We start from the raw sequence: 26,684 nt of genomic DNA, 5'->3' as shown, positions 1-26,684 counted from the left end.
AGAATATAAGAAGAGAAATTAAAATGCTTTTATTTCTAATAAAACCAACCACTTAAAAAGTACTGGCCTTAGTAGTAATATAATTGTTCTATATTGCCCCACACTGATATGTTATCTATTTACCCAAAAGTAAAAAATAAAGAAAAGTTTAAGTGATATTCTCAAGCCTTACTATCAATTCATACTTATCTATTTTTAATGGCTACAACTATTCAAAATAGTTGCAAAAAAAGTTCTTACAAATAAGATATTAAAATATTTTCTCTATCAGCTATCTTAATTTTTTTTAATCGTCAACGAGGATATTTTTCCATTTATCTTCAGACAGAGTGGGAAGGAGAGAGAGGGAGAGAAAGCGAGAGAAAGAGAAAGATCAACGTGAGAGGGACACATCGATTGGTTGCCTCCTGCATAATCCAACCAGAGCCAGGGACGAACTGCAACCAGAACTGAACATGTGACTCACCGGTCCGCGGGCCGACCCTCTACTGCTGAGCCAAACGTGCCAGGGCTATCTTAATTTTTAAAGTGAGAATATCGACAAAATCATCTTAGATTATATATACACACATGTATATACATATGTATGTGTAAAATATATATACAAAAAGTATGCATATATAATATGTAGGAGTATATAAATGAATGTGTATATATTTGTGAATATGTGTATATGTGTATATACAGACACATGTAATTTATGTGCAGGACACAGGCTGAGAATTTGCCACTGTGGTCCTCACATGTCCTTGGTTCTGAACTGTTCCCCCCAGTGCCTCTTGTACATGACCTAAACCCATATTTTTCTTCCCCATCTCTCAAAATTGCCCATACAAAGGCTTAATATGCAAGAAATTAAGATAAGGTCTCCTTCTAAAGACATATAAAAATAAATTCTTCCCTCTTTCCCCATGTTAGATAGAATATTCCTTCAGAGCATTCTTATGCCCAGAATAACTGAATAAGCACTTATGCTATTGGTTCTCTGGTTAATTATTCTACACTTATGTTGCTCATTTCTTCTGGGCAATTAAAAATAACTTACCTTTTCAAAAAAAAATTTGTGTAAATTGAGACTTGAGGCAAAGTATCCATAAATTCTAAGGACATCTGACTCTATTCCAGAAGACTGTACAATATTGATTTTCTTCTGAAGAGCATGAATGATAAAAATGTTTAAAAAGTCTGTTTGACAAGATGTTATTCCTTTTTCTGAGACAATTAGGAAATATGGATAACAGTCCTTAAGAAAGATCTCCCATTCTGGTGTCAGACAGTTGGAAAACTCTGTATGAATAGTGACATCAGTATTGGATTCTAAATGATGAATCAATAGGGTACGAAGGGTCAGAATTTCAGGGTAATCATAATACAGATTTTCTGCATCCTGTAGAAAAGGAAAACTAATGTTAATTTTAAATATTAGCATCATATATAAATTGTTGTATTAATATAATACAAAGAGTTAAAAGTTCAAGGTTATTAACTTAATTTTTCTAAATCCTGTAGAAATGTCAGATAAATAAAGACCCATTAGCTGTTTTACTATTAATGCTACTTAATATTATTATTAGTGGAGACTTTAATTATAATCTGAAGAAGCAAACTATCTAAAAGGGTAAGTAATGACTGATCACATTTCAAAGTAAATATGTTTTCTTAGATTCTACAAAATTAGAACAGAGAATTAAATGTTTGTTACCTTAAAAAAAACTATTTCAAATTTGGCTTCCTTTTGAATGAAATCATGCAGAAATTGTTCTACAATGTAGAAGAAGTGAAGAGTCTGTCCTATTCTGAAGTTCACATTAAAAACACAAGTGATGAGCAATGAATCTCCATCAATCAAAAAAAATTCAGACTCAACAAAGTCTTTCAGTAAGCTCACCATTCTGAATAAAAACATAAAACACATCATGCAAAGATTATAATATAACAGTAGCTTCAGATAAAATTCCACAGTCCAATGGTTACACAAGCTTTCCTCTAGTTTAAGAAACTTAAAGAAAAACTAACCACACTTTTATATTATGATCAAGTAACAATTTTTCATGGAATTTCCATTATTCTGTAATAGTAAATAAACCCTTAGTTAAAATATGACTGATTTCTGTTGTGAAACTGAAATTCATTGTTGTAAGCAAAAATTTATGCAAAAAAAAATGTATCTCTATTTTAAATTGAGAGATTTACTGTTTTTGTACTTCTAGTGTGGAACATTTAAGCAATCATAATCCTTGGTCAATTATATGTATGGAACTATCTTATTTTGCATTTTAAATTCACATACAATGAAGAGCTGTGACCTCTTCACCCATTCCAAGAAATAAAAGATATTCTATGACTTATATCTACTCTAAGAGGTGTTTTCAAAACGTATCTCCCTACCTCTTCCCTCAGAGGCAACCACTGCCTTGAATTTAGTTTTCATCATTCTCTTGCTTCATTTTTTTAAAGTTTTTATGACAATATATGTAGGCCTAGTTTTGGATCTTTATTACAAGGACAATGTTTTATGAAATTTACTTTTTCAACTTAATTATCAATTACTATGAAAATTTTAGCATACAATTATACGAAGCCATACTTAAAAAACTTTACTGATATAGAATATCAATTCTATGTCTAAATCACAATCTATATCTTTCTCTTTTCAATGAGCATTTGTATTATTTCTTTCATTTACTGCTGTTACAAACTGTGCTGCAATGATCATTACGGTGGCTGTTTCCTAGTACACAGGGGAAATTCTAGGGTATATTTATACAGATGTAATTACTAAGTTGTATATCATAAGGCAATAGCAATTGTTTTCTAAAGCAACTGTATAGAGTTATGCCTTCATTGACAGATGTCAGAAATTTAATTAAATACTTTCCAACAACTAAAACATGAACTACATATTTTCTTCTAATTTTAAATTTTTTGTTTGCTTGCTTGTTTTTGCTTCTTTCGTTTTGTGGCTAGGATGTGGGAAGTTACTACGTGCTACTTAAAAAATTTTAAAACACTGCTGAAAGATGTTAATTCTGCTGTGTACCTTTTTCAGAATTTACTCTGCTTTTTTGAACATGTGAAGTAGTGGATCAGATTGACTGGAATCCTGGATCTGTCACTTACAAGCTCTGAGACTTTGGATTACTTGCTTCTCTATCCTGTGCTACAGTTTCCCAATTTAAGTGGGAATTAAAAACAGATAATGTTTCATGTAGTTGCTGTGAGGATTCATGAGATAAATATTTTTAAAACTATTAGAACCAAAGTATGCTTTGGTCATAACATGTGTTTAAAATATGCACATTATACATGATGCTTTGGGTTTTGTTTTTACTTTGTAATTGTATACAATTGACATTATGGTATATTTATTCAAAATTACTTTAGAAAATTGGATTGTGGAGATAAGCAATAGACTCATTAAATCACCTACAACAAGAAGTTCTGCTTTCTTCATCACTGTATCCCTAGTGCCCAGCATATTAACAGGCACACAAAAATAACTGTTGAGGAAATGAAATGATGCATTGGTTTGGTATATTTGTCCTCCTTGCTATTATATAACGTTTTGACATTAGTTAAAACACACCAAAGACAATATCAAGAGACCTGAAAATATTATGGCATGTAATAGAATGCCAATTAAATCGCCACTTTAGTCTTGCGCGATATTTAAAGAAAGATGAATCTTTCCTCCACTTACACTGCTCTTCGAAGTTTTCGATATATTATTCCTTGCTACTGATTGAAAGCCATATAGCATAACCCTTTCAAGGAAAGAAAATATTTACTTATTTTCAATAAAAATTTGTATTTAATTTATTGGGGTGATATTGGTTAATAAAATTATATAGGCTTCAGATATACAATTCTATAATACATCCTCTGTATATTGTAATGTGTGTTCATCTCCACAAGTCAAGTCGCCTTCCATCTCCATTTACCCCCCTTTACCCTCTTCAATTTTCTCCACCCCCTTTCCCTTTTAATTTCTTGTCCTATTGGTAGTTTCTCAAAAATGATTCATAGCAGAAAGAAGTAAAAAATTATGCTATCCATCCCTGGCCGGTTTGGCTCAGCTTTAGAGCATCAACCTGTGGACCCAAGGGGTCATGTAGGAGGCAGCCAATCGATGTGTCTCTCTCACATCGATGTTTCTCTCTTTCTCCCTCCCTCCCTTCCACTCTATCTAAAAATTAATGGAAAAATATGCACAGGTGAGGATTAACAACAACAAAAAAATTATGTCATACAGAGGAAATGAATTACTTCTCATGATGCATTACTTTGAAGAATTTGTGCTGTACTTACTTAGATTTTGACAGAGTTTCCAAAATATTCAATGAGAGCATCCTCAGAATTCCTTTACATTCAGTTAATCCTTTAAAATAAGTAACAAATGTAATACTCAATTTTAAAATAATTTTAACTGATAATTCCTTTTGTTGCTAACTGAGCATATTTATATTTTATACAAGACTATGTAAACATGGCTGAAATATTCAGTAACATGTCAAAATACAAACAGATATGTTAAAAATGAGAATATGCCTACATTGCTTACTGTAAAAATAATTATGGGCAAAGTAAGCCAATCTTACAGTTTAAAATTAGATTTTTCATAAATTCTAAAATAATAAATTCCCAGTTGCAAATAAATTTTAATGAGAAACATAAATAGACCAAGTCCACAGAGACAAAAATGTCTAGAAAACTGAAAATTTACCACTTTCAAAATTAATTCATATGAATATATAGAAAGATATCTTTAAATAGATATAGAGATAGAGGATCTACCTTCAAAAGGTCTTTCACTAAAGATAAACAATAAAAGGGTAAATCCTGTATTTTTCCACTCGTCTGTATATAGGAAAAAAAGGAAAATCGATTTAATTCTTTGGAATAAATTTTTCCTGAAAATTTCTTTGTAATATTCCATGTCCTTGTTAAATGCATTTCTATCAAGAAATTGGGATTTGGAAAGGAAACAAACATTCATCTATTTAGCATGTGAGGTCTCAGGAAAAAAGTAAGCAGGAATATTAAAACACACTATAGATTTTTTGGCATTTTTGTTACGGCATAAGTAGTCTCTCATCTAGTTATGACTGATATCAATTAATTGAGCCTTCTCAACTGCTATTTTTCCAAAGAAAGTGAATTTGGGCTTAATTGAGGGGTGTTAAGTATTTAAATATTTGGGGTGCCTAGACAGACTATATATATGTAGCTCCTCGCTCCTAAAAACTACTTTAAAATTTATTATCCAAACCGTAAGGCTACACGTGGGTGTATATATTCATTTTTGTTAAAGTTGCATATATTTTATATTTCTTACAATTAACATAGAAGACTCCAAATGTCTTCATCATTTAGTGACCCTAGAATTTCATAATCCCATTTTGTCATTACTATTTTCATATCTATAATGAGAGAAGTAACCCAACAAGCTAATACTGTGAATAGTTACAGATTCAAGATTTTAACATTTTGTGTAAGGTGGCAGCAAAGTTTTCTGTTACCAGGTCTTAAGTTTTGCTTACTAAAAGTCTGCCTCACTGGTGGAGTCACGTGAAAATACTCATTTGGAAGAATATTTTAAATTTTAATTTCAATTGCATTGATCATTTTAGAAACACACTATGTCGGTTTACTGTGTTTCTTTTACTTATTTTTATTTTAGTTTGTAAGTAGGTAAGAGATATTTCAATTTGAGCTTAAATAAATTATCAACATTTGCTTTGGGTAAATGTTATTTATACATTCTCCAGATGAAGAATTTAAACATGTAGAGAATTTAGCCCAGTAGGTTGGCTCAGTGGTTGAGCGCTGACCCATGCACCAGGAGATCGCCAGTTCAATTCCTGGTTAAAGAATAATAATAAATGCCTATGTGTCCCAACATTGGAATTGATAAATGTTAAAATTTTGCTCATTGGATTCACATTTATTTATTAAGGGGAAATAAACATTCAAGGTAAAGTTGTATTCCCATTCTGCTGCCACAGAGGCAACCAACATTGTGATATTTTTTTGCCATAGTTTTGTATTAGCATATATCTTTTTATGTCTCCTTAAATTAAATGGTATAATTCCACAACTTGTTTTCTTCATTCAACTTTATGATTTATGATTATGAGATCTATCCATGTTAATACACATAGATATAGTACATTCACTTTAGCAGTTGATGATGCTGTACTATACAAGTATATCACATTTTAAAGCCAAATTCCATACTGATAGACATTTAAGTTGTTTTGTTTTCTTCCCATTGTTTTACAAATTGTGGTATTTTTGCATTATTTTTTCCTTCCTTCATTTCTTTTTAAATTGAATTTATTGGGATGACATTGGTTAATAAAAATGTTAATATGTTTCACTGAGCATATGCAAAAACGATTCTCTAAGATGTGAGGATAAGAGAGGTAAGCAACTTCACTAGGCGATATTCAGTTCATATTCAAGATATTGATATTGTCCAATTTTAAAATATTTCTAATCTGAAAAATGTGAAATAGTATCTCATAGATTTAATTTATATCACTACCAAAGATGAATATCTTGTAGAATATATATCTTTTTTTTTACATTCAGATCTCCCTTTTTTGATTTCCTTATTGACAACCTTTGCCTATTTTCTATTGCATTGTCTTCTCCGACTAATTTGTGCTCAATCTTTAGCTTTCCTGGATCAATAATTCTTATATTTATACCTGGATTTATTGTCTCATTCTAGTCTGTTCCTTTAACTTTGTTTGGAGTCTTTTATTACATAAATGCTTTTTTATTTTATTATGGTAAAATTTTTCAAACTTTTAATCTTTTACTTGAAATTTTCTTTTATCTTGTTCAAGAAATGCAGCATTTGTTTTATTTTGTGTAAGAAATTTATCTCAAGATCTTTAAGATACTCCATTACTTTTTTTTGTTTTTTGTAGAAGAGATTCAGACCAAACATGTATTGAATTTACAGATTAATTTGGTCATATTAGATATATTTATAATATTAAATGATAACAAGGAAGAACCTAGTATATTTCTACATTTACTCAGTACAGTTAATTTATTTTATAATATTTCATAATTATTTTCTCCTTAATATGTTTTTTAATCCTCACCTGAGGATATGTTTATTGATTTTTTTTTTTAGAGAGAAAGAAATATTGATGTGAGAAACATCAATCAGTTGCCTCCTTTATGCACTCCGACTGGGGATCAAACATGAAACCTAGGTATGTGCACTGACTGGGAATTGAACCCAAAATTCAGATATGTGCCCTGACCAGGAATCAAACCTGCATCATTTGGTGTATGGGAAGACATTCCAAACATCTGAGCCACCTGGCCAGGGATCTCCTTAATATGTTTTGTTAGATTTATTTCTGAATATATTTTTAGTTTATATGTCTAATTTGATGGTTTTCTTTCTTTTAATGTATATTCTAATTAGACATTTTTGGTGCTTAGAGTCAGTATTATATTCCATACTAATGGACATTTCCATACTGATGGTGATTAGGATCAATATCTTTTAAAATGTCACTCTTATATTCCAAAGGAGATTTCTCTCATTTCTCAGTTGTGTGTAGATTCTCTTGGACATTTTAGGTAGACTTTCTTCACTGTTCAAGGTAGAGTATAATAACAATTATTTTTTCTTTCTCCCCTATCCTCCCATATCTTATTTACTTCTCTGGGTTTTGCTTTACACTAACTAGAACGTCCAATATGATACTAAATAATAGTAATAAAAGAAAAATTCTTTCTTATTCCTCCCTTCAGTAGCAAAGCAGATAAAATTTTATCATTATTCAATGTTTGATGTAGATTTTTAGCAGGTTGTTTTTATTAAGTTTAGGTACATCTTTTTTCTTGGTAGGTGAAAAAGTAATCATGAGTTACTATTGAACTTTATTAAATGTTTTTCTGCAGCTACTGAAATATTTTCCTTGGAAGTGATAATATACAGTATTTTTTATAACATTTTATATTGAAATGTATACTAAAACTCAACATGGTATTGATTTTTTTTACATTCAGTAAAATTGTATTTTATGTGCTAATAGAGGGTGGAGCAAAAGTAGGTTTACAGTTCATATGGAAAATAATGCAATAAAAAACAATGAGCCCTGGTTGCCGTGGCTTAAAGATTAGAGCGTCAGCCCATCCATGGAAGGGTTTGGGGTTCAATTACCAGTCAAAGGCACATACCTGGGTTGCAGGTTTGACCCCAGGCCCCGGTTGGGGTGCGTGCAAAAGGCAACCAATTGATGTAACTCTCTCAAATTGATGATTCTCTCTCTCTCTCTCTCTCTCTCTCCCCCTCCCTCCCCTTCTTTGCTCCCTTACACTTTCTCTAAAAATCAATGGGAAAATATCCTTGGGTGAGGATTAACAAAAAAAAAGTTAAAAAAATAAAATAAAACAATAAATAATGATATAAGAATAAATTCTGTGTTTCATGTGCTCATAACTGTAAACCTACTTTTGTCACACCCTGTAATTAATTTAGGAACTCAGGCTTAACATTCAAGTACTCTTCAACCTGTGAGTTAAGCAGAGTCATGTGAACCTGATTTTAAATTCATAGTACTATCATCAGAATCATAGGAGAATCTCATTATAATTGCTGATTCTCAGCCCCTATTGTTAGGGATTTATTGATTTAATTGGAGTGAAGAAAATTGTAAGATCTGTGCTATAGTGGAGTGTAACACATCAATATTTAACTTAAATAAAATCACCTATACGCGCTCATTTAAAAAAAAATGTCCTAACCTAATGTTTTTATTTTTTACAATATAGATCCCAAGCCAAGCAAACTCTTCATTCTGGATCAACTAAAAAAAAACCAAACATACAAAAATCTAATTTAATATAAAAGAGAAAATATTTGAGGGCACTGATATTGTTCACAGGGAAGGAGAGGGTGGGGGAAGAAGAAAGAAGGGAGGGAGGAAAATTCACCCATGGGTGTCGCCTCACCTGATTTTTCTAAATCATGGCTGCTTTCACCTGTGGCTTCAACTGCTGAAGGTTTCTCTTCATCGATTTCAAACTCACATGGTAACTGCCCAGCAGCTGGCTCTTCTATCATGTCTTCCAAGGTGAGATGCTCTTCTTCTTCAGACTGCTCAAACGAGGACAAGCTCGCCAGGGTCTCACTGCCATCAGGGCTGTGGCTTTCCGTCTCACTGTCACTCTCACTCTCGCTGTTACTAGGGCTTGAGTTTTCATCTGGCATCCTCGGTGCAGAAGCCATGCTCTAGAAAAACAGAGCTCGTAGTTATCACTTTATTTAACATAACATATCACAATATAGTTTACTTCTCTCAGAGGTAAAATCTGTTTCCAGCATTTTAACTATTACTTTGATTGTATTCTTTTATTTCATAGTTGAGCACACAGGCAGCCATACAATGAATTAGCATCCAATCAATGCTTACATTGGCTGGTTTCTGTGTACCCAATGACTTGTATCTTTTTTTTATTAATGAATTTATGAAATATACATTATCTCACTGGATCAATATGTGTACTCTTCCTTTATCTGTTCTTTTTTTAAAATAGTAAAATATTTAAGCGGTGACACCAAAAAAAGATACCAAAAGTGGGACACTCTCTTGCTGGCCAGCAGATAGCATAACTTCGTGTTACATCAAAGTGTTCCTTCTCCAGCCTATGGAGGAAAGGGTCAAGTGTGGCTCATCAGAAGTCAAACTAATCTAAGGGTCACTGTACACCTAAAGCAAATAGGTAAAATCATAGGTACTCTAGATACTCATATTCACCACACACTTACATGCAGATAGAATAACTATCTGTAAATTAACTCCAACTTATAGTAGCATTAATAGCATCACCAAGATATTTTAATGCCATGGACCACAGATATAATGATCAAATTATATAAAATGAAACTACACATACAGAATTACAAAAGTCAACGTTTTATTTTTGTAAAAAGAGCCCTGGCCAGTTTGGCTCAGCGGTTAGAGCATTGGCCTGTGGTCCAGAGAGACCCGGGTTCAGTTCCTGCTAAGGGCACATACCTCAGTTGCAGTTTGTCCCCAGCCCTGGTTGGTCATGCGGGTGGCAGACACTCAATGTGTCCCTTTCACGTTGATGTTTCTCTCTTGCTCTCTCTTCCTCTCTTTCTAAAATCAATAAAGGAAAAAAAAAACGTGGTCTTCATCTGTTTAGATCTTTAAAAACAAACCAAAAAAAAAGAGTACCTGAGAGGAACTTGGCTATAATACCTGTCACCCTACTGAGTGCTTATAATAATAAAATTAATTAATTAATTAATCTACTCGATCATTTTTATTGAGTATTTACCAAAACATCAGACTATTCTAGGTAATATCCTTAAGGCCTCTAGCTTCAAGAATCACATACTCATCTGTCAAAACTCCATATCCATTTTTGATAAGAAAAAACTCTCAACAAAGCAGATACATGAGGAAGATAGCTGAACATATAAAGGCCATATATAACAAACCCACAGCTAACATCACACTTAACTGTGAAAAGTTGAAAGCTTTTCTGTACATCAGGAACAAGACAAAGATGTCCACTATCACCACTCTTATCGAACATGGTATCAGAAATCCTAGCCACAGCAATGAAACCAGGGGGGCAGAAGGTATCCCAATTGAAAAGGAAAAAGTAAACTTGTCACTATTTGCCAATGATATATTTTTAAAAACCTAGAAAGTGCATGATAAAACTATTAGGATCAATAAATGAATAAGTAAAGTTGCAGGACATAAAATTAATATTCAGAAATTTGTTGTGCTTCTACACACAAATAATGAATTATCAAAAAATAAAGAAAAAGAAAATAATCCCATTCAATGGCATCAAAAAGAATAAAATACAAGAAATAAACTTAAGCAAGGAAGTAAAACATCTGAAAAATATAAGACATTGATGAAAGAAATTGAAAACATAAATGAAAGCATATACTGTGCTCCATGGATTGGAAGAATTAATATAGTTAAAATGTCCATTCTACCCAAAGCAATCTACAAAGTCAGTGCAATTCCTATCAAAATACCTATGGCATTTTTCACATAACTAGAACATAAAAATCGTAAAATACATAGGGAATCACAAAAGACCCCAAATATCCAGAGAAATTCTTAAAAGAATAACAAACTTGGAGGTATCATGCTCAAGTTATATTACAAAGCTCTAGTAATGAAAACAGTATGGTAGAGGCACACACACACACACACACACACACACACACACACACACACACATCAGTGGAACAGAATAAAGAGCCCAGAAGTAAACCCATTCATATATGAATTTAGTCAATTAATCTATAAAAAAAGGAGGCAAAAATATACAATGGGCAAAAGACAGTGTTGGGAAAACTGGACAGATACACACAAAAATTGAAATTAGACCACATTCTTATACCATACACAAAAAATAAACTCAAAATGGACTAAAGACTTAAATGTAAGACCTGAAATAATAGACTTTTGAAAAAAAGATAGTCTGTAAACTCTTTGATATTGGCTTTAGCAATAAATTTTTTGTTATGTCTTCTCAGGCAAAAGCAAAAATAAACAAATGGAACTATATAAAATTTAAAAGGTTTTGCACAGCAAAGAAAACCATTAATAAAACAAAAAGACAATCTGCTAAATAGGAGAAGATATTTGCAAATGATGTATCTAATAAGGGGTCAATATAAAAATATATAAAGAATCCATACAACTCAACATCAACAAATAATAATCTAACTTTGAAAATGGGCACTGGAGCCCTGGCCGGTTTGGCTCAGCGGTTAGAGCATCAGCCTGCGGTCCTGAGAGACCCGGGTTCGGTTCCCGCTAAGGGCATGTACCTTGGTTGCAGTTTGTCCCCGGCCCTGGTTGGTTGTGCGTGTGGCAGCCACTCGATGTGTCTCTTTCACATAGATGTCTCTCTCTCTCTCTCTCTCTCTCTCCTACTCTATCTGAACAAAAAGTGTCCTCGGGTGAGGATAAAAAATAAAAAAAAAAAAGAAAATGGGCACTGGACCTAAACATATATTTCTCCAAAGACATAAAGTTGGCCAACAGACACATAAAAAAATACTCAACATCACTAGTCATCAGAGAAATGCGAATTAAAACCATAATGACATATCACCTCACCCATGTCAGAATGGCTATTGTAAAAAAGACAACAAATAACAAGTGCTGGTGAGGATGTGGAGAAAAGGGAATCCCTGTGCACTGTTGGTATGATTATAAATTTGTGTAGCCACTATGGAACGCACTATAAATAGTCCTCAAAAATTTAAAATAGAACTACCATACAACCCAGCAACTCCACTTCTAGATGTGTATCCAGAAAAGGAGGGGGGGGGGACATAATTTGAAAAGATATATATACTCCTATGTTCATTGCAGCATTGTTTTCAATAGCCAAGTAACAGAAACAACCTACGTGCCCCCTCTACAAACAGGTAAAGAAGATGTGGCACAGATGCACAATGGAATATTACTCAGCTATAAACAAAGAATTATGATAAGTAAAATAAGTCAGATAGGGAAAGACAACTACCTTATGATTTCACTTACATGTGGAATCTAAAAAACAAAACGAACAAAATGAAACAGAAACTCATAGATACAGATAACAAACTGATGGTTGGCAGAGGGGTGAGCGTTTGGGTGGAAAAGGGGATTAAGAAATACACATTTCCAATTTGTAGTAAAGTCAAATTATGAAATAAGTCATGGGGGGTAGAATGTGTAGCATAGGGCATAGAATCAATATTGTAATAACAATACACGGTGACAAATGGTTATTAGACTTGTGGTGATCACTTTGTAAGGTATATCAATATTGAATAACTATGTTGTACACCTAAAACTACTGTAACATTGTATGGTAACTATACTTATAAATATTTTTAATTAAAATAAATAAGAAGTACACAGTCAAAAGAAAAAAGGAAGTAAAATTAGCAGATTAATTGAGAGGCAATATGATGAGGGTTGTATCTTAGCTAATAAATGCACTAGGCAGGTTGGAAACCCAAAATGGAGAGGGCCCAGGAGAACTGCATAAGTCTTCTCAGAGGATATGATATTTGAACTTGAACTTCAAGGATTATCAGGAGCTTGCCAGATACTAGTAGGGTAAGAGCATTCTAGAAAAAGAGGGTGCTCCTGTTTTTCAACAGCAGATCTGAGAAGGCAGAGTTTGAATGGAGTACCTCACTAAGCTTGCTCAAGGTGTGCCTCCTAAAAACAAGAAGCAATATCTTCCCTAGTTTACAAATAGAATATGTATAAGCCTTATTTGATTAATCTCACTGGTCAATTGTATCAAGAAATAACAGGAAGTTTATCCCAGACCATCATGCTTGTCTCAACAATTAGTACAAATACCATTTTCCTCAAATGTTTCCCCAGAAATTACCCAACAAAATAGAATCTAGGGAATGACCTAACAGCAGCCCTGGCAAGCATGCGATCCCGTTGATGTCTCATTATTTACATTGTCTTTTGTTTGTTTGTTTGTTTTTAGTAAAATGCACATAAATGTTGCATTCTGCCACACAATATATCAGTATTTTTAGAATATAAAAATATGAGTTTTTGAAAAATATTTTCTACTCATTCTCATATAGCCCTCTGAATAATTCCATGTTATTAAAAGTATCTCTAATTTTACAGATGAATAATCAGAGAATCAGAGAGATTTTATAGTTTGCACAATGTCATGTAACTAATAAGTAGAAGAACTGATTTTGTCTGATTCAAGGCTTTTGTCTTACCCAATAGACCATTAATACTACTTGGTCATTAAAAGGGAAATAGTCACTCCAGTGAGCTTCACAGTTAGATTTTAGAAATAAGTACAAAGACAAGAGCTAACTTTTTCTTTTATTTCCAGGTTCATTGAAATATTGCATAAATACAGCCTTAATTTTTCAGAGAACCTCAATTAAGTTGTTATATATCACCGCCTGTCCTAAAGAGAAGTACAATTCCCTACTATTAAATTTAGAAACATACTCAAGGTAGCTCTGTTAACAGTATTTAATATCCAACTTTAAAAACCACCATTTAAGGTAGATTTCTCACTAACACCATTGTCTCTCAGTCAATCCTGCCAAGCTCATCCTCCTCAATTTCCCATAACAGTTAGAAATATTTCCTTAAATTAATAATATGTGGGTATCCTTTTATGTTTGCCATGTCTGTTACATTAAGTTATAAACCGATTGCAAAACTACATATCAGTTTCGTTTTAATAATCAAGGTGGTACTGGGGAGTCTTACCATGTTTTACAAATAAAAAGCAATCTAAAGCAGCCTTTCTGACATCAATCTCAATTGGATATTGGATTTAACTTATTTGCAAATAAATTATTTTGCCTTGGGACTAAAACCACCACTACTTCTTTGCCCAAGTCTAACTAATTTTCAAGTTTAACTTAGGTCTTAGTAAAACCAAGCAGCGGTGATCGGGGTTGTTGTCTCTAAAATCCAAGAATGTGTTAATGGATCAAGAGTAAGTGGCCAGAATGTTTATCTGAGAAATAGACAGACTCTCCGCATGCGGAGGGGACCCAAGTTGGCTGCCCTCGAGGCTCCATTGTGTAGGAATAGACACATACTTTGCTAGCCTCTGATTAGCGCTTTCAAGGAATTCTGCCTTAGCAACATCCATACATCTTAAAGATTGTGCTTTCCACCTGACTTGATTTAGCCCTAGATCATCTCTAGGGCCTAGTGGTATCCTTTTATGATAATTTCAACTTCTCCCAGACTGTCAGTGAGGAGGAAAGGAAACCCTTGGAACAAACTCATGCTTGCTTTCGGTTTCTCCTCCAAATCCAATCATTCAGCAATCCTGTTGCCTTGCTTCGAGAAGAATTGCCAGCACTATATTCTTTAAAAATAAAATTCCTAGGCATTACACAATCAATCGCTGCTCCCCACCCCCACCCCCACCCCCGAAATAGACCTTTCCAGTTTTTTTGTTATGAAATTGAGCTGTGCTCCTTTCTGGAGCTTCAAATTTGCATTATTATAGAAGGAGCTGAGAGTTTCTGGACTTGAAGGCAAAAATTTGACAGGTTGATTTTAGTTTTATTTTGAGATCTGCAGAGTCTGAATAAACCTCCAGATCTACTGTGTACTGGGTTGCCTGCCTGTGTGCTGAGCTGCCACTCATCTCAAACTTCCCCTGCGTCTCAGCCTTCCCTTCCCATGGTCCCGTCCCTCCTCTCTCACTGCCTAACCTGCCTCTGTCTCCTCATTAGCAGCCAGTTCTTTCTTAAATGGTCCTTCAGTGTAAGAACTCATCTTTTCTCACCAATTCATCTATATACAAAGCACCAAACCCCCTTTTACTTCTTACCTGTGGTTTCCTTTTCACAGTCCAATAGCCAGCAGCAGTGACAAGACAGGGAAAGTGAGTCCTCAGAGGTGTTCAGTCAGAGCTACACTATTTACTGATCATCTAATCGAATCAAAGGCAGCAACTTCTCTGCAGCAGCTAAAGTACCCTGCATTAGCTGACATTCTCTGGAGAGGCTGAGGAGAGAGGAAATTTAAATAGCTCATTACTCAGCTTTATACCACGGCTTTAGGCCACACCCTCTAGAAAAGTAAGCAAACTCCGAGGGCCAAAGTCAAGTACATATAGGCTTGCTTCTGGCACATGACCCAGCTACCAGCTACTCCAAGAACTTTTTTTTTTTTTTTTAATCCTCACCCGAGGACATTTTTTTTTTTTGCATTTTTTGTTCAGACAGAGCAGGAGGGAGGGAGAGGAAGAGAGAGAGAGAGAAACATCGATGTGAAGGGACACATCGAGTGGTTGCCACCCGCACGACCAACCAGGGCCGGGGACAAACTGCAACCGAGGTACGTGCCCTTAGCGGGAACCGAACCCGGGTCTCTCTGTACCGCAGGCCGACGCTCTAACCGCTGAGCCAAACCGGCCAGGGCTACTCCAAGAACTTTGTTCTAAGAGGTCAGGGGATCACATCCACAACTCAGGGCCAACGTAGAGTTAAGTAGCCTTATTGCAAGTGCCTGGATGCAGGCAGGCTGAGTCCAAAAAGGGAGTCAATCCCAAACAACACTTGGGTTGTAGATCATATACTCTGCTTCTAGCTTCTGGCAGTTCCTGCTGATGTAGTCTGCATGGCCCCATGCTCACTGTGCAGTTGCACTGGCCTGGTATCTCATCCTGCATCTGCTGGATGGTTGCTGGCCTTGTGGATAATCCAATAATCCTTACTCAACAGAAGGCGGAGCAAAGGGCATGCAAGCTATGCATTTTTCACCATTTCTGCCTTTCCCAAGCTTTTGCTTTTACCCTTTAAAAGGTCATTAACCCTTTCATGTTCAATCATTCCTTTAAACTCACACTTGCCTTCTCCTCCTTCTTCGATTTGCTTTTAAATTTCCATCAAAATTAAAGCAAGGACAGAGGATCTCTTGGAACAATTCACTGGGGTCTTGAGACTCACTAAAAATTCTTCATTAACTCAAAAGTCATGATCAGTGTAGAGTAGAACATGCCACATTGTATGTGCTCAAAAATGATCTGCTGAGTGGAACAGAATATCCAGTGGAAGGACCAAACCTGGCAGTGGAGAGATCAGTGCAGCAGCCGTGCTCTGTAGAGAACTTAGCACAAAGACTCTCCCTCAGGGGTTCACTGGGACAGAGAAATAGTACTTAGTTGTCATATGCCTATTTTCTTCATAGTTCTCATTTTACAGGCATAAAAAATTAGGAAGGTTAGAGAAAATTTGAACAACAAAAGTTCTTAATTAGGAACCTTTTTTTGATTGTACTTACATCAAGTAATTTCAGAATACACAGTCTATTCAAGCATCTAAGTCTAGTAGGACAATAAAAAGCTAGAAAAATTCTGGGACAAGAGGAGTAGGGGAATGAAGGCAAGAAAGTTAAACACAGCCAAAAAGCTTGGCAGGCCACTCGTAGCAGGACCTTATCTTGAGAACAAGGTTAAAACCTTTCCTTCTCACAGAAGAATGCAGGAGAGGAAGGAGAGAGGAGGTGGAAGAATCTGAGACCACTTAGTGCAAATCATCCCAAAGTTGTTAGGATAGGAGGGAGAAAGAGAAAAGAAGAGTAAAAACAAAACAAAACAAAAAAAGGCCAGAAGTTGGGATTTAATTGCCAGGTACCTTCCATAAATTATGAGAAAGCAATAACAAAGAAAAGGGGAGACTTTTAAAGTTAATCTGTACCAAGATATCTAGCAAAAAAAACTTTTTAAAAAACTTATAGACAGAAGGGTATATAAGACAGAAACCGCCCACCCTACTTGCTCTTCAGATTAGCTGAGAGCCCGTCTGTGCGTCATAAACCAGATGTATAGGTTTACTTACTTGCTTTGTTTCATTAATAATGTGCTTTAACATTTTAATAAATTCATTGAACACAATGCAAATATTATCTAGAGTCTTTTACATAAATTATTTTACAAAAGAAGACAAGGATCGAGGGTGGGGACAGCTCACTCCCTCTGATTCAGGGAGCTGTGCAGTAATACCTCTCTGGTGTCCGCGAGAGGTGCATGTCACATTTTTGTCACATTTTTGCTGCCATGACTCGGATTAAAGAGTGTGGTTGGGAGCTGAGTTGGATTGCTGCCAGTTAAATCTTCGCTGCACAGTTGTCCTTGATTCCTTCCAACAGATCACAGTGAGTTCAGTCCCTTCGGGGATTTCTTTTTCTGTTTTGCCATCGGGGTTCGGGGGTTGCAGCATAACAAAAATTAGGAAGACAGGCTAGGCCCGTGCTCCGGGGCAGAAAATAGAAAATAAAACCGATGGGTGCTCATGTCCCTACCCAAGCTCGGATGAACCAAGAGGCAACTCCTCCCTCCGGTTTGAGATTTAATAGGCATAAAGGACAGACTGGGGAGTTTTATAGATGACCCTGGCAAATGTATCAAAAAATGGAAAAAGTTCACCTTAACATATGATTTTTCGTGAAGGGACGTTAATCTAATCTTCCAAGAAGCCCTGACCACATCAGAAAGTGATAGTATTAAGGAAAAGGCATTAGCCTATGTAAATGAAGTTCACATATAGCATGATAACTACCCACCAGAACCAGAGGCTTTGCCCTATTCTGGTCCTAACTGGGATTATAATTTGGAGGATGGGAGATGAGCCAGAGATCACTTGCTTTTTTGCTTTTTTTGCCTCCTGCAGGGGATGAAAGCCTCGCAAAGGAAACCTGTTAATTGTAATGAACTAGTGGCCATTGAACAAGGTCCCCAAGGAAATCCCACTTTTTTCCTAGAAAGGCTAAGGGAAGCTTTAATCAAATACACCAATCTGAACCCTAATGATCCAGCTGGAGCAATAATCCTAAAAGATAAATCCATGACCCAGCTGGCTCCAGGTACTAGGAGAAAACTATAGAAATTAGGACTGGGACCAGCTACTCCACTAGGAGAGATGTTAAAAGTAGCATCCTCGGTATTTTACAATAGGGATCAAGAGGGAGAAGAAAAGGCTTCAGAAAAGGAGAAATGCAAGGAGAAAAGGCAGGCCCAGCTTGTTGCTGAATTGCAGGGACAGAAGTCACAGAAAGGGGAGCCCAAAGGTACTCCTTCCAGCATTCGCTTTAAATGTAGGTGACCAGGACACTGGAAAAAGGAACGCCCTGAGAACGGGTGTCCTCAAGGGTTGTTCCCCTTCTGTTGCAAGCTCAACCACTAGAGGAGAAACTGTCCCAGGGCCGTACGTTCTCCAGACCAGAACCTACCCACACTATGGCCTTAGACTGAAGGGGCCCTCTGCTCCAGCGAACTCCCAATAAGAGCATCATCATTAAAGGGACAGAACCAAGGGAAGCCCTCAAAGTGGCAGGAAAGTGTATTACTTTTCTTGTAGACATGGGAGCCACCCTCTCTGTGCTGACCTCCTACCAGGGATCTGTCTCTCCTGTCAGCAGCATCATACGTGGGGTGGATGGAAACCCCGAGGCAAAATACTTTACACCGCCTTTAAATTGCCTATGGGGAGTGACTAGTTTGGCACATCCATTCCTAGTTATGACAGAGTGTCCTACTCCATTATTAGGGAGAGATATTTTAGGCAAAGTTAAGACCTTAGTGATTTTTTTCAACAGACACTGAGAGCCCCAATCCACTTATAACATCCTTGTGAACAGAGGAGCAGCTGAAACAGGTGCAGGCACACACCAGGGCTTCACCCCCAGGTCAGGGCCACGGGAGCTCCAGGCCAAGCCCATAGAGCAAAATCTGCTGTGATCAGGTTAAAAGACCCTGATAAATTTCCACATAAGCAGCAATATCCTATAAATCCTGAAGCAAGGAAAGGCCTACAAAAGATGATTACAACTTTCCTTGGTCATGCACTGCTAGTTCCTTGTATTCCCCCCATAACTTCCCTATCTTACTTATCGGGACGAAAGATGGAACATATATAGATCAGTCCAAGATTTAGGAACTATCAACGAGGCCGTAATTCCTATACATCCTGTAGTGTCAAACCCATACATATTTGGGGAGAAATCCCCTCTGAAACTCAATGGTTCTCAGTATCAGACTTGAAAGATGCTTTCTTTTGTATCCCATTAGACCCAAACTGCCAGTTCTTGTTTGCCTTTGAGTAGGTAGATGCTCAGGGACATAAACAACAACTTACGTGGACAGTTCTTCCCCAAGAGCTCGGAGACAGCCCACACTTATTTAGACAGGCTTTGGCAGAGGATTTAGAGGACCTATCACTGGAGGGGGGCAGAAAAAGCATCCAATATGTGGATGACCTACTAATCTGTTCTCCTACTGTAGAATTACGGTTGATACAATTTATACTAACCCTAAATTTTCTGGTCAAGAGAGGATATAAGGTCTCTCAAAATAAGGCTCAAATCCTCCAACAAAGGGTGGAGGACCTAGGCCTTGTACTAACTCCAGGAAAGAGAAGACTCTTCAGACAGGAGCCAGGTCCCACTTGTAGTCATGCCTTTGTTATAAATCCGAGATGTCCCATTCCCTTCTTAGAGGGGCACACTTGATCCTCTCTAAACTTCTGGGTAATTAAAAATGTAAAGAAGGCAAAGAGAATAAAAAGAAAACACATAAAGGTGAATCTTTTAAATGCCCGAGCTACAGCAGTGTCCTTGTGAAAGCTACAGAGGCCACAAGGTGGGGGGGGGGGGAGGGTTTCCCCTTATAAAGGAAAGAATGTGACACTTTCAAAATCCAAGCAGCTGCAGTCCCAGGAAATGGCCAACCACTTCTCCTCCTTAAGGGTTAACAAAGACAGGAAGTGAAGCCTTGTCCTTACTTAAGCTGGGGGGTGGGGGTAGAAGGGGAACACTCTTCCCCTTGTAAAATAAAAAAGGGGGTAGAGGGAGGTACTGATAACCCACTACTCTCGGACCAGCCAAGGGGGAGGTACTTTTAAATTGAAGCTGCTAAAATGCTCAAGCCAAATATTTTACGGTATTAGATTTAAAAATTGTCTCCCAGTACATATTTGCATTCTGAGGCATCCTTGAAAATACAAGTATCTGGGAGATAATCATTATAGAAAGGAAAAACCTTATCTATCGGAGCAGATCAATTACCTTATTTCAGCTATTAAACACTGTTACACAAGTCTTAAGTAAACCAACTTTCGGCCTTTTGTTACAAAAGCTAGATGTAAAGGTGTTACTTTTTTTAGTTGTCACACAACAAAGAGTTAAGAATTTTAATTAGTTGGAAAAAAAACTGAATAATTTTGATAATAGAAGGTATAGGATGCAGAGATTTTTTTTTTTTTGAAAGAAAGTAAGGTGTTATGAGATTGGTTATTCCTGCCCTGGCCAGTTTGGTTCAGCAGTTGGAGTGTCGGCCTGCAATCCAGAGAGACCCGGGTTCGGTTTCCGCTAGGGGCATGTACCTCTGTTGCAGTTTGTCCCCAGCCCTGGTTGGGTCATGCAGGTGGCAGCCACTAGATGTGTCCCTTTTGCGTTGTTTCTCTCCCTCTCTCTCTTCCTCTCTCTCCTTCCCACTCTAGCTGAACAAGAAATGGGACGTTGTCCTCGGGTAAGGATAAAAAAAAAAAAAAGATTGGTTATTTCCGAATGAGAGAAAAGGAAGCAAACTAACAGGAACTAGGCAAGTCACAGAAGGTCTGTGCAAACTGAAGAGGGTTTGTGTAGAGGGGAGAAGCAAAAAGAAAGGATTCAGGAAGTAAAAGTAAAAACAGTGAGAAAGGATAAAAGAAAGGAATGGGAGGAAAGGACATGGAAGGAGGAATACTCAAGAAGGCACATGGAAATGAAAAGAAAACCAGAAAGAAAAAGAAAGGCACACAAATGGATACCAGAGTGCTTCAGGACTTTTGTACGTACCCCAATAGCCAGGACCAGTCACCCCAAAGGAAATAGGCCCTACTGGCTCTAGGGGTCCCAAGAAGTAAATAACAACTTTGAGGGTTTTTAGGAAGAGCCGGCTTCTATCACCTACAGATATCAGATTTGGGGGGAAAGGACTCTAACCAAGTTATACCAAAGGCCACGCAGTCCTAGATGCCTAAGTTACCCATTGGTCTTATGAGCATAAATTTGTACCTAAAGGAAAAGTTGCAGCTTCACTTACCTTGAATTTACACCTACTTCTTACAAATGCCCACAGGAACCCCAACCTGAGACCTACTCTTGTGAACCCATCAAGCTCCTCTTCAAGAAAAAAAAAACCTGTCACAGATAAGTTATAGAGGGACTGGGCATTAATATCATTGTCTTCCACTCTTCTGACCTTCTTGTCCAATTTGTCACTTCTAGGAAACAGCAACTCCATGTCAAAATGGAGGGGATTCCAGCCCCTCCCAACTTTAGAAGAATCAATCAGCAGCCTCTGTTCCAGTCTCAGATCCCCTTGCCCAGTATCCCCTACACCAGGACACTGAAATTTCTATACCGAGCCCTAACCCCTACCTGCCCACATGGGGAACGAGTGATGCCATCCAGAACCTGCCCTACATCCTCCAATAAGGCAGAGGCAGATACAGAAGACTGGCCATCAACCCTCATCATCCCAAATGCATTTGGATGGTTTCACTTGAAGGGTGAATATTGTTCAGTGAAAAGCTAGAAAAATTCTGGGACAAGAGGAATAGGGAAACTGAGGCAGGAAAATTAAAGCCAAAAAGCTTTGCAGGCTGCTTGTAGCAGGGTCTCATCTTGATAACAAGGTTAAAACCTCTCCTTCTCACAGAAGAATGCAGGAGAGGAAGGGAAGGAAAGGGAAGAGCGGGAGGAGGAAGCAGAGACCACTGAGTGCAAATTATTCCAAAGATGTCAGGAGAGGAGGGAGGAGGGGAAGAGTATAAACAAAAAAAGGCAAGGAGTCGGGATTTAATTGCCAGGCATCTCCCATAAATTCTGGGAATGCCATAATAAAGAAAAGGGGAGATTTTTAGAGTTAATCTGTACCAAGATATCTAGCAAAAAAACTTTTTAAAATCCTTATAGACAAAAGGGTCTATAAGGCAGAAACCACCCACCCTACTTGCTCTTCAGATTAGCTGAGAGCCCGTCTGTGCTTCATAAACCAGATGTATAGGTTTGCTTGCTTTGTTCCATTAATAAATGTGCATGCTTTAGCATTTTAATAAATTGACTTGCATTAATGTTTTAATAAATTCACTGAACACAATGCAAATATTATCTAGAGTCTCTTATATAAATTCTTTTATATGAGAAGACAAGGATCGAGGTTGGAGACAGCCCACTCCCTCTGATTCAGGGGGCTGTCCAGTAATACCTCGCTGGTGTCTGTGGGAGGTGCATGTCACATAAGGAATACTCATGTAAACTAACTATATACTGTGTAACAAAATAAGTCTCCAAAATTCAGAAATTTAGTGCCTTAAATACCATGTTCTTTGACCACATAATCAGTAATGAGTGATAAATTAAAAAATAAAAATAAGCCCTGGCCAGTTTGGCTCAGCGGTTAGAGTGTCGGCCTGCAGTTGGAGAGACCTGGGTTCGGTTCCCGCTAAGGGCGTGTACCTCGTTTGCAGTTTATCCCCAGCCTTGGTTGGGTCATGCGGGTGGCAACCACTCGAAGTGTCCCTTTCACGTCGATGTTTCTCTCTCTCTCTCTCTCTCTCTCTCTCTCTCTCTCTCTCTCTCCCCCCTCTCCCCACCACTCTATCTGAACAAAAAAATGGAAAAATGTCCTTGGGTGAGGATAAAAAAAAAATCATTAAAAAATAAAAATAAAATTTCTTACATCTGGAAATTAATAAGAACACTTCCAATTAACTGAAAGGCAAAAAATATTAACAAACGATAATATTTTAATGCTTAAAATATCTATAAAATGTATGGAATGAATCAAAAATTGTGATTAGAGAGAAACATATCATTAAATACAGAATAAAAGTTCAAATGAAAGTGAGCTAAGCATGCAACTTAACTAAAGAAGTTAAAAGAAGAAGAAAGTATAAGAACATTTTTAAAGGAAATTTAAAGAAGAAAACAAATAAGAATAAACAATTATTTATATGTAGAAAAGAAAAAAGGATTTATAAAACCAAAACTATTTAAATAAAATCTACAAAGTTTGTCATTTGCCAAGAAACGAAAAGAGATAACAAAAATAAATTATTTTAAGATTAAAAACAGGAATGAAACTACAAAACTGGCAGCAATTTTAAAAATTACAAAAAGTACTACCAACGATATAAATAAAAAATTTAAATATTTAGATAACATGAAAACTTTAACAAACATTTAAAATTTATCACATTCTTGTCCTTCAATTAAAATAAATCAACATTAAAGGAACATGTTATTCCAATCTCATCAAACAATTCATAAATAGTAGATAAATGAATAAGAAAGAATACTCCCACCCTGGCCAGTTTGGCTCAGCGGTTGGAGCATAGACCTGCGGACCAGAGAGGCCTGGGTTCGGTTTCCATTAAGGGCACATACCTCGGTTACAGTTTGTCCCCGGCCCCAGTTGGGGTTGGGCGGGAGGCAATCACTCAATGTGTCTCTCTCACATCGATGTTTCTCTCTCTTCCCCACTCTCTCCCTCCCACTCTATCTGAAGCTAAATGCAAAAATGTCCTTAAGTGAGGATGAAAAAAAAAAAAAAAAGAATTACGAAGTAAAGATCCACATTCTTTTTTATTTTTTTCTCTCACTTCCCCCCTCCCTCCCTCTCTTTCTGAAGCTAAATGCAAAAATGTCCTCAGGTGAGGATTAAAAAAAAAAAAAAAAAAAGAATACTCCCCAACTTACTTTTGACTCTAAAATAAAATCTTGTCATAAAAAATCAGATATGGGAAAGGAAAAATTCAGGCCTGTGTCATTGATTTACATAGATGTAAAATCCTAAACAAAATATCTGGGGGGGGGGGGGGATCCTAAAAAAAAGCCTAAGTAAATTAATAGCAAATCTTATCCAGCAAGATCTAAATAAATAAAGTTTTTAAAGCCCTCACAAAATACATTTCCATTTTTTCTCAACCATTGCCTTACCCTCTAAAGGCCTTAAATGTCTCCATTCTGTGTCTTCATCCCCCCAAAAGGAAATAATGCCATTCTCTTTGGGGAATTACATTAAATAATACTCTGTATATGAGACAGTGTTTTGTAATCAAAAGAAGAGATTTGGGGCCAGACAGACCTGGGTTTATACCATGTCCTGTGAGCTGTTCTGAGCCTCAGTTTTCTCATTTTTAAATAAGGATGATGAGAATAACTACTTTACTAGGTTGTTTTGAGAATTAAGAAATAATTTTTTAAAACAACATTATTGTTTAGATGGTTTGATACAGAACATCTTTTCTTCTCATTTTGAATTTGGAAGTACTATACAACAATACAAAGAGGAATAAAAGTATCCAAATTAATCCCGTGATTCTGTTCATGCGGCATAACCCATGTAGCAGCAGTTTTTAAGTTCCCTTTAGAAAAATATGAACTCCACACATTTATTATTGCTTCCTATTTAATGCATAGGCTGAAATCACTAGGATCAATTTCTTTCTTGAAGAAAAGACAGAAAAGAGGCAAACAGAGGGTTGAAGTTATGATGAACCAACTTGGATGGCTCTCAAGAGAATTATGCTGAGTGAAAAAAGCCAATATCAAAAGGCTACATACTGTATGATTCTAGTTATATAGATCTTGAAATGAAAAAGTGACAGAAATGGGAACCACTATGGTTGCTAGAGCTTAGAGACAGCTGGGGGTGAAGGGGTGTGGAGTCAGATAAGTAGGGGAAAGGGGTGGGCATGAGAGAGTGAGGGAGGTTGTTATAAAACGGACAATAAGAGGATTCTTGATGGTATGGAACTGTTCTGTATCTTGACTATGATGGTGGATATACAAACCTAGATATGCAATAAAACTTCATAGAAATACACACAAATGAATGCATGTGAAACTGATGAAATCTGAATAATGCATTAAATTTATATCAATATCAATTTCCAGGTTCTGATATTGTACTATGCTATAATTATGCAAGACGTTACTGTTTGGAAAACTGGGTAAATGCTATATAGGATCTGTGTTATTTTTTAAATTACTTTTTGATTTGGGATATAATTGACATGGTATTAGAAGTACAACATAATGATCTAATATTTGCCTATATTGTGAAATGATCACCACAACTAGTTAACATCCATTACCACACAGCTACAATTTTTTCCTGTGATGAAAACTTTTAAGACTTACTATCTTAGCATTTTTAAACATGCAATATAGTATTACCACCTACAATCACCATGCTGTATATTACATCCCATGACCTTTATTTTATAACTGAAAGTTTTACTTTTTGATCCCCTTCACCCATTTCACTCACCACCCACCTTCTGCCTCTGGCAACCAGTAATCAGTTTCCTGCATCTATAAATTCAGCTTTTGGGTTGTTTGGGTTTTTATAGATTCCCTGTATAATTAAAATCATAGGATCTTTGTCTTTCTCTGACTTATTTCACTTACCATAATGCCCTCAAGTTCCATCAATATTGTCACAAATAGCAAGATTTAATTTTTTATGGCCAAATAATATTCCATTATGCGTATATTTTTTATTTATCCAATCATCCCTGTCGTGGTAACTGTAAATAATGCTTCAATGAACACGGAAATGCATATATTTTTTCAAGTCAGTGTTTTGTTTCCTTCAGATAAATACCAGTAGTGGAACTGCTGGATCATATGGTACTTCTGTTTTTAATTTTTTTGAGGAATCTCCATAGTTTTCTGTAATGGCTGCACCAATTTACATTACTAACAACCATGAACAAGAATCCCCACATCCTCACCTGCACTTGCAATCTCTTGCCTTTTTTATGATAGCCATTCTAATAGGTATGAGGTAATTATTTCATTGTGGTTTTGATCTGCATTTCCCTGATGATTAGTGGTGTTTAGCATCTTTTCATGTACCACTGGCCATCTGTATTTCTTTAGAAAAATATCTATGCAGATCCTAGGCCCATTTTCTAATCAGACTATTTATTTACTTGTTTGCTCTTGAGTTGTATGAGTTCTTTATATATTTTGGATTATTAACCCCTTATCAGATAAATGCTTTGCAAATATTTTCTCCCATTTGGTAGGTTGCCTTTTCATTTTGTTGATGGTTTCCTTTTCCATGCAGAAGCTATTTAC

General features: G+C 36.3%; 1 protein-coding gene across 1 annotated transcript in view; it reads right to left on the bottom strand.

The window, feature by feature from the left end:
- LOC118643957 (probable ATP-dependent RNA helicase DDX60) overlaps positions 1 to 26,684 on the bottom strand; it is a 114,573-nt gene that overhangs the window by 85,984 nt on the left and 1,905 nt on the right. The window contains exons 2-5 of the mRNA XM_036282270.1: positions 8,986 to 9,265; positions 4,309 to 4,378; positions 1,703 to 1,892; positions 1,046 to 1,387 (exon numbers count right to left, since the gene is read on the bottom strand). Of these exons, the coding sequence (XP_036138163.1) occupies positions 1,046 to 1,387; positions 1,703 to 1,892; positions 4,309 to 4,378; positions 8,986 to 9,262 (879 nt within the window). The 5' untranslated portion in view covers positions 9,263 to 9,265. The remainder of the gene's footprint in view (positions 1 to 1,045; positions 1,388 to 1,702; positions 1,893 to 4,308; positions 4,379 to 8,985; positions 9,266 to 26,684) is intronic.

This window comes from Molossus molossus, unplaced genomic scaffold, assembly GCF_014108415.1.
Source record: "Molossus molossus isolate mMolMol1 unplaced genomic scaffold, mMolMol1.p scaffold_m16_p_4, whole genome shotgun sequence".
NCBI classification, from domain to species: Eukaryota; Metazoa; Chordata; class Mammalia; order Chiroptera; family Molossidae; genus Molossus; species Molossus molossus.
This window is presented reverse-complemented; position numbering and strand designations above follow the sequence as displayed.